Source organism: Haplochromis burtoni, unplaced genomic scaffold (genome assembly GCF_018398535.1).
Source record: "Haplochromis burtoni strain Fernald_Lab_line unplaced genomic scaffold, NCSU_Asbu1 Contig_7, whole genome shotgun sequence".
In the NCBI taxonomy this organism is placed as follows: Eukaryota; Metazoa; Chordata; class Actinopteri; order Cichliformes; family Cichlidae; genus Haplochromis; species Haplochromis burtoni.
In genome coordinates, this window is record NW_024582368.1 from 1,360,260 (window position 1) to 1,369,200 (window position 8,941).

At 41.0% G+C, this 8,941-nt stretch overlaps 2 protein-coding genes across 2 annotated transcripts in view; one reads left to right on the forward strand and one right to left on the reverse strand.

The window, feature by feature from the left end:
* The window catches only part of ogdhl (oxoglutarate dehydrogenase L), a 19,070-nt gene extending 11,821 nt beyond the window's left edge, over positions 1-7,249 (forward strand). The window contains exons 16-23 of the mRNA XM_005913992.3: positions 1,730-1,857; positions 1,934-2,112; positions 2,209-2,280; positions 4,063-4,188; positions 5,008-5,080; positions 5,178-5,341; positions 5,431-5,585; positions 5,683-7,249. Of these exons, the coding sequence (XP_005914054.1) occupies positions 1,730-1,857; positions 1,934-2,112; positions 2,209-2,280; positions 4,063-4,188; positions 5,008-5,080; positions 5,178-5,341; positions 5,431-5,585; positions 5,683-5,797 (1,012 nt within the window). The 3' untranslated portion in view covers positions 5,798-7,249. The remainder of the gene's footprint in view (positions 1-1,729; positions 1,858-1,933; positions 2,113-2,208; positions 2,281-4,062; positions 4,189-5,007; positions 5,081-5,177; positions 5,342-5,430; positions 5,586-5,682) is intronic.
* Positions 7,250-7,319: 70 nt separating this feature from the next.
* Positions 7,320-8,816, reverse strand: cunh10orf53 (chromosome unknown C10orf53 homolog). Its single transcript, XM_014336413.2, is given in 4 exon segments — positions 7,320-8,224; positions 8,355-8,474; positions 8,599-8,662; positions 8,664-8,816. Coding segments are annotated over 4 exon segments (279 nt in total). The 5' UTR covers positions 8,694-8,816; the 3' UTR covers positions 7,320-8,159.
* Positions 8,817-8,941: the final 125 nt, after the last annotated feature.

Sequence of the window (8,941 nt, forward strand, 5' to 3'; positions counted from 1 at the left end):
GAGAGAGAGTATATGCATGTGTGTAGATGTCATGAAAGTGATCTTAAAGGGGTCTAAGTGACTGTCTGAGCGTGCTGGATTTGAAGGATGATTCCTTAGTGGGACTGAGCGGACTGGCAAAACTTGTTAAGATTTGGGTCTTTGCTCACATCCACTCTTGTTGAGCTTCATACTGACAGAAGATCGCTAGAGAGGAAAGTGCCTTTATGAGCTAGGAACACAGGCTTCAATGCTTGCAATGCATCTCCTGGATTAAAGACCTTTGAACATTTCCTTGGAAGAGTGCTGTTTTCACCACAATCACTAAAGACAGCATAAACTTACTGGCACTACCTGCTATTAGCAGTTGGGCTCCCTTGAACCTCTTTTGGTCTTCAGAACAGCCTTAATTCTTCATGTTATAGGTTCAACAGAGTGCTGGAAATATTCCTTGCAGATTTTGAGCCATATTGACATGATGGAGTCACACATTTACTGCAGATCTGATCACCGTGGAGTAATTCTCAGTTGGTTCTAAGGACCCTTAAAGTGTACCCCCCAAAAATATCCCCCACACCATTACACCACCATCAGCAACAGCCTGAACTGTTGATACAAGGCAGGGTGGAACCATGCTTCTTTATGCCAGTTTCTGACCCTGCCATCCAAATGTTACAGTAGAAATTATAACTCATCAGACCCAGCAACATTTTTCCAGTCTTCTATTGTCCAGTGTTGGTGAGTCCGTGTACGAGAGAACCTCAGTTTCCTGTTCTTAGCTGGCGGGAGTGCCAATTGGTGTGTTCTTCTGCTGCTGTATGTGTTTTGAATTCAGAGATGCTCTTCTGCATGCCATCGATTGTACCAAGTGGTTATTTGATAAGTTGCCCTTATCTCCCTATCAGCTTGAAGGAGCCTGGCCATCCTCCTCTGACCTCTGGCATCAACAAGACGTTTTCACCCTTAGAACGTCTTTTCCTCTCACTGGATATTTTCTCTCTTTTCTATCATTTTCTGTAAAACCAAGGGGTGATTTGTGGGAAAATCCCAGCAGATCAGCATCGATTTGAAATACTCAGATTAACTTATCTGGCACCGAAAACCCTGTTCAAGGTCATTTAAATCACATTTCTATATGTTCTTGCAAATTGTCATTTCATTTTCATTCTTCCTTTTGTAGATACTAAACAAGTTAATAATTTTGCTTTACAGATAAAAGCAATATCAATTAAAAATATATGTTACTATTACTTTTTAAAAAAATATATATGGGCCATAGCCTCTTAAATTGATGCATTCGTTTTAGCAGTGTGAGATACTCAGTTAGAAAAAACATTGTTTCATTAATTTATTATTTAAATGTAAATGTTTTTATGTTTCACACAGAAGTGCCTAACTCGGTACAGCAGTGGTGTTTTTAGTCAAGCTGGCGGCATGGATCTGTTTTCTGTATTTATTTGCTTTTTTGTTAGTCTCTCACTCCCTTTGGTCCTGAGTAAAAATCCCCATAACTGCTAAATGGGTGACTTTTCCTTATAATTAATAATGTTAGCATGCTAAACTAAGGGAAACAAGGTGAACACTGTAATGCTATCATTCTAAAAACTAGCCCAGCTTGTTAGCATGTTGATTTCAGTCTTTAACTGAAAGCACAGCTGGTGAATGGACTGCTTCAGAGGGTGTCTTCTAATCTTGTTTTCTGTTTGAGTCCTTACCGTCCTGGCTCAGTTTCACATCTTCTGTTTTGTAGTCACCGTCATCATGTTCTACATGACCAAGAGGTTGACAAACGTATCTGTGTTCCCATGAACCACCTGTGGGAGAACCAGGCATCTTACACTGTCTGCAACAGCTCCTTATCAGAGTATGGAGTTGTAGGTAAGACTAGACTAAGCAGCTGAATATCATGCCGAGGATATTTGGTTGTTCTGAATAATCATGTCTATGACTTCAGGTTTTGAGCTTGGCTTTGCCATGGCTAACCCAAATGCTTTGATCCTCTGGGAGGCCCAGTTTGGAGACTTTCACAATACAGCCCAGTGTATCATTGACCAGTTTATTAGCTCAGGACAGGCCAAGTGGGTTCGCAATAATGGCATTGTCCTACTGCTGCCACATGGAATGGAAGGAATGGTGAGATCATGTTAGAATTTGGACACTGCTGGGTTATTTGTCACAATTCATCATGTATTTTGTGCATATTTATTGTTTGTCTTGATTTGTCCTTAGGGTCCAGAGCATTCATCAGCTCGGCCTGAACGCTTCCTGCAAATGACCAAAGATGATCCAGATCACATCCCTGTATGTTCACATGCAGTAGGAGTGGTTTCCTCTTCTTAATGCCATGATTTATTTCGGATCATTTCTAGTCTATCATTTATTTCTCTGAACATTGCACTGCGATTAGCATTCTTTACCTTCCTGCTTTACTGGCTGTGCTGACATCATAGCTACTTAGTCAAAGGAGCTTGCAAAGAAAAGCGTCTGGACTTCTTTAAGTTGCTTGAAGACGTTTCACCTCTCATCCGAGAAGCTTCTTCAGTTCTAAGGTCAAATGGTGGAGAGTCCCAGATATAAACCTAGTGGGAGTACCCCCCACAGAGGGACAAAAGGACCCCCTGATGATCCTCTAATCGCCTGAGCCAAGGTGTGAAACTGGGTGTGGGTCCCAATCAGCCAGAGTTTCGGGTGTGTTCATTGTGAAACCTGGCCCCACCTTATCATGCGAATTCCTGAGGTCAGATGGCCCAGGATGTGAGTGGGCGTTAAGGCGTCTGGGAAGGGATCTCAAAACTGGATTATAGATGGCAGAGAGTTGGTGTCGTAAACCCCCGCCTCTGTTCAAAGATGGTCGCTCACAGTGGACATAGATGGCTTCTTTCACTCCTCTTTCAAACCATCTGTCCTCTCTGTCCAAAATGTGAACATTGGCATCCTCGAAAGAGTGACCTTTATCCTTAAGATGCAGATGGACTGCTGAGTCTTGTCCTGTGGAGGTGGCTCTTCTGTGTTGTGCCATGCGCTTGTGAAGTGGCTGTTTGGTCTCTCCAATGTAGAGGTCATGGCACAACACAGAAGAGCCACCTCCACAGGACAAGACTCAGCAGTCCATCTGCATCTTAAGGATAAAGGACACTCTTTCGAGGATGCCAATGTTCACATTTTGGACAGAGAGGACAGATGGTTTGAAAGAGGAGTGAAAGAAGCCATCTATGTCCACTGTGAGCGACCATCTTTGAACAGAGGCGGGGGTTTACGACACCAACTCTCTGCCATCTATAATCCAGTTTTGAGATCCCTTCCCAGACGCCTTAACGCCCACTCACATCCTGGGCCATCTGACCTCAGGAATTCGCATGATAAGGTGGGGCCAGGTTTCACAATGAACACACCCGAAACTCTGGCTGATTGGGACCCACGCCCAGTTTCACACCTTGGCTCAGGCGATTAGAGGATCATCAGGGGGTCCTTTTGTCCCTCTGTGGGGGGTCACTCCCACTAGGTTTATATCTGGGACTCTCCACCATTTGACCTTAGAACTGAAGAAGCTTCTCGGATGAGAGGTGAAACGTCTTCAAGCAACTTAAAGAAGTCCAGACGCTTTTCTTTGCAAGCTCCTTTGACTACGATGACCTGGATGACTGAGAACCTTCACAGACATAGCTACTTAGGTGATTGCTTAAGTGATGATTGCCCATTTCTGTAGAGTTGAAAAGTCTCTTCATCTTGGCCTCTAAGTGTTGGTATTCAGCAGCAATTCAGGTCCCCAGTGACCAGTTGCTGCGAGGGAACATAAAAGAGGGAACATAGCGGAGGCTGTATCAGCAGAAGCTTACCAGATTCATCTTCAGATGGGGTTATTGATTGAACTATTAGTGAGGATTAACATTCACTGTCCTCTGTGTACTGTACTTGTGTGTGTGTGTGTATGCAGGGGAGAGATGCAGTGCACTCACGCAATTATGTGCTCTATCTTCTGCCCACTTATGAGAAGTGGCATTGTCGCCAGAAGATAGAACTACAATTTCTTTTTTCAAAGTCATTACCTTTAGAGTTAATATCATTTATTTGATTTCCATGAAGGAATTCACCGGAGACTTTGAAGTCCAGCAGCTGTATGACTGTAACTGGATTGTGGTCAACTGCTCCACTCCTGCTAACTACTGTCACGTGCTCAGGCGACAGATTTTGCTGCCATTCAGAAAACCGGTAAAGTGTGACATCACCATTACTACAGTATGGTTTCTTTATGTCTCACTTAGGTTGCTTTTGTGCTTGTCATATAGTACTTTAAATTAAAAAAAAAAAAAAAGAGATCAGATCAGAGCTTTCAAACCACACATCACGTATAAACCACTTTTTTCTCTGACGATAAATCGAGAGCACACCTGATATTTCCTGCAGAATATTTTGTTTTCTTTGGGTCCTTTTTGTTACACGACTGAAATCAAAATCGTAGTTGGGAAAGTGTGAGATGTGATGTTTCTATTATAAGAGGCTCAGTTTGACGATATTCATAATTCGGTCTATATGTTCCTGCACTTAAAAAAAAGAAAGTAGAATTAGCTCAGCTCTAAAGTTTCAAAGTGTAAAGCATTTGTCTTTTCTTTTTTCTATATGCTCTTTTTTGTCTCACAGTTTTCAGGCACAGTGAATGTCTTAACTGATCCCCTGTTGTACATAAATGCGATGCTTTGCGAAGCGTGAGAAAATTAGTTCCAGAGCAAATTAGGGAGGAAGCCTACAGGGGATAATATTGTTGGTTTTTTATGGAAAAACTTCGAAGTTCTGGACTTGGTCGACCGAGCACAAAGGGTTTTATTTATTTGATTGTTAAAGAATTGTTTTGTTTTCCCAGTGCTGATGTTGCGTGCTATATGTTGGTAATAAATTAGCGTGAAAAAAGAGATAAAAACTTTTTTCCTCTGGAGTTTTTTCAGCGCACACAATGAAGATACGGCTGACAGGATAAATCTGTTGTTTGTCAGTGACGGAAACTTTTTCCCTTTTCTTCTCCCCTTCAAACAGCTGATCATTTTCACTCCTAAATCTCTGCTCAGGCATCCGGACGCAAGGTCAAGTTTTGATGACCTTGCCAAAGGTAGAGCTTTACCTTTAAGCGTGACATAACTTTTAATGTTTTATGTGTGTAGTTATTTGCATTTATTACTAATGTTCAATATGCATTATGTTTGCAGGCACTAAATTTAAGAGACTGATTCCTGATGAGGGCCCTGCAAGTCAAAGCCCAGGCCAAGTAAAGAGGGTTATCTTCTGCGCAGGCAAAGTCTACTATGAATTAGCTAAGGAGAGGAAGCAGCAAAATTTGGACAGAGATGTTGCCATAATCAGGCTTGAACAGGTTTTTAGTTCTTCTTCTCTGATTTTAAAATGAGACTGACACTGTGTGGTCATTTCTTCATCGGTCATTTTTTGGTCTCCAACTCTCAGATCTCTCCTTTCCCGTTTGACCTGGTCAGTGAAGAGGTGGAGAAATACGCCAACGCTGAGCTCATCTGGTGTCAGGAGGAGCACAAGAACATGGGTTACTATGATTATGTCCGACCACGCTTCCTCACAGTGGTTGCCAACAAGAAACCCATTTGGTAAGAATGTTTATTTATCATCTCACTTCTAGTTAGAGAACTAGCCAAAGCATTTGAGCTCTTGTTGCAGGTGATAAACCTTACGTGTTTGTTTCAGGTATGTGGGACGAGATCCTGCGGCTGCACCGGCGACAGGAAACAAATCTACTCACCTCAATGAGCTGAGGAAGTTTATGGACACTGCTTTCAACATGAGCTCCTTCCAAGACTGAAACTTGTAAAAGAGAAGGTCATTTCATTGTTTTGATGTGGCTTAGTCTTAGGTTGAGAATCACCAAAAACCTATCTCTACACAATTGTTTAAGAATAAAAAGTTCCTTATGAACATTAAGCATAAGCACTAAGCCACAGAATGGTCAATCCTGCATCTTCTGTTGTGTGGTAGAGTGTAGTACACCAGTATTGTTCACACAGCCACGCAGAACTGTGACAATCATTATTGGAGTGGTTTTACTACTTCAAATATTCTTTTGCTGTTATGCTGAATACTGCTAAATAACTATTTTGATATTTATTTTGATTGTAGCTATGAAACACACCCAAAACACCCCAGAGGTACACTTTAACAATAACTATGAATCGCATGTCACAGGTATGAAAACTGTGCTGAAACTTAACACATCAGTAGATTTTATAGCCTGTTATTGTTTGGCTACCTTAGCTGTTTGTGAAGGAGTGTGTATTTATTGTCACACATCACTTCACCAGGAGACATGAGCCAGCTGGCACAGAGACTTGCAGCCATGTTTTCTACTTAGGACATAAGGCTCAGCTTTTTCTTCTGAAGCGCTGGGACACGCACACACATAAACAAAGAACAGCCTTGGATGCTCAGAGAGCAATATTGATGCATGGTTGTCACATTAAAATCCCCAGATATCAAACACAAATGATATTAGAAAAGCTCCTTAAAATTATACTTCTTGTCTAGCTGCGCTGTAGTTTACCTTTCCAACGTAGAGCTGGGAGATTTAACCAGTAATGCAGAAACATAGTTTTGCATATTTAGTGATTTAAAAGAGGTTTATACATGACTGTTTAGTAAATAGGGAAAGAGCCACATATTCATGTGGGAGCTGAAATATGTGCTCAACATGATATAACTGCACCTACAGGGAATAATTTGAATATGCAATAAATATGTTTTAATAAATGAATGACCTGGCATACATACAACAGTTTGAACTGATGAGTAAAGTTACAGGTCATCTGTTAATCTATGATGGGTTGAAATAGGATTTTGCTCACTGACAAATGATTTAATGATCCTGGAGCTATTTTGTAATTGTTTTCAGATTTTGTGTGTCCTTAATTTTCTATTAATTCCATAAATGTGTCTTTAAAAATATGTGGGCTGTCCTGTCATGTGAACCAAATATAGATGAACGCAATATCAAGCAGTGGCATGGAGGTTTTAATTAAAATGTAGGCTTTATATCACTGAAACTCTGCCTATCTTAGTGATTTAAATTCTTATGCAAATCTGTAATTAAAGAAATTACAATGGAATTTCGATCGAAGCCACAAAATTCTAATGGATTATGGCCATAAACCCAAAATGTTTTGTCTATACCCAAATCTAAGGAAGAGTCCAAAGAGATTGTTAGTGAGGTAAAGGTCAGGAGGAACATGTCGGGTGACCTTTTTTTTTTTTTTTTTTTTTTCAAAATCGGCGGTCAGAAATAAATGAAAGACTGTAGTTTTTCCTAAGCATTTCTTTCTTCCTTTTTTGACAAATCATAATAACGTAACTTTGCTTTATGCTCACGCCATAATTTTAGAATCACTGCAGTAGAATGAATGTGGACAATTTTGGGAGCCTTGTTGGACTGACCAGTTCGGCCAGTTGATAATTGTCAGTCTGTTAGTGGTTAAACCCATAAACAGCAGGACAATCTACACTCACCGAGTGCAGTGTGGTCATAAAGTGATGAACATGATCAGCAACAACACTCATGCAGGTTGTCTCATGGGCCTAAGTGTAGAACTCAAGAAAATATCCCCCACCATTACACTGCCACAAGACAGCACAGACTCATGCTTTCATATTCTGACCTTACCATTAGAAACTGAGACTCATAAGACCAGGCAACTTTTTCCAATCTTCTGTTTATCAATGTTGGTGAGCCCGTTTGAACTGTAGCCTCATTTTCCTGTTCCTAGCTGAAAGAAGTGGCACCTGGTACGTTCTTATGCAGCTGTAGCCCATCTACAGCTTTAATGCTTTAAATGTTGTGCATTCAGAGGCCCTTTTCTGCATACCTCAGTTGTAATGGCTGGTTATTCGAGTTAGAGTAATCTTCCTATCAAATCGAAGCAGGCTGGCCGTTCTCCTCAGACCTCTAGAATTTACAAAACATTTTCACCCAGATAAATATTAGTCACTGAATATTACGTCTTTTCCAGAGCATTCTCTGTAAATGTAAAGATAGTTGTGCAGGAAAATCTCACATAACAAGAAGTTAAACATGTGAACCTAATAAATTGACTGGTGTTTATAAATGAATCCATACAGTGGTGTAATTGCATAATATGTACAGTTTTTAATTGCATTTTTTAAATATGGGTTTATTTTCAGTAAGCACTCTCCACTGCAGCAACAGCCTCTCTGCAAACAGGGTCCAGTTTTCCATCTCCGCCTTTGGGGAAAAACAAAAACCAAAAGGTTTTCAGGTCGTGATGACGTCACTCAGTCTATCACTTTAAGTTGATTTGTAGCTCCACGTTAATCACACAAACCTTACATGTATCCCAGTCAACCACACTTACCAAACTCCAGATCATTTATGTTACAGGTGAAAACGACCTCCCCGCTGACCACGAGCTCCACAATATTCCACTCGCGTGTTTCTTCCAAAACGCACAGGTGCCCGCGCGCTCTCAGAGCGGCTGCAGACATATTGGATCGGTCATTAAAACAAAACAAAACAAAACAAAAGTTTTATAACATGGACGAAGGCAGATGACAAGCATGACATGCATGAATCTCAATAAAGCTGGATATGAGACAGACCCTGGAGACCCTGGAGGCGGAAGGTCCTGTGTTGTATTACTCCGCTGGATTTATAAGGTCCGTAGCAAAAGTGTGACCCGCGCATTTGCTGGCATTGTTTGTTGTGTGTCACCTGGGTAACTGATTCAATATGCATCGATTGCTGGCATGGTTAGCCTATGTGGGCAGATCAAAGAAAGAGAAGCAATCTATAACCATCGGTTTCTGCGCCACCGCAGACTCACTGCTGATCAGTGTTTATTACAAATGTTCACACCAAGACATACATACTTTTCAAAGAAATTAACCTGTGCAACCTGATTGGGTTATAGGTAATATCTCTAGATATCAGCAGTGAGAAGGA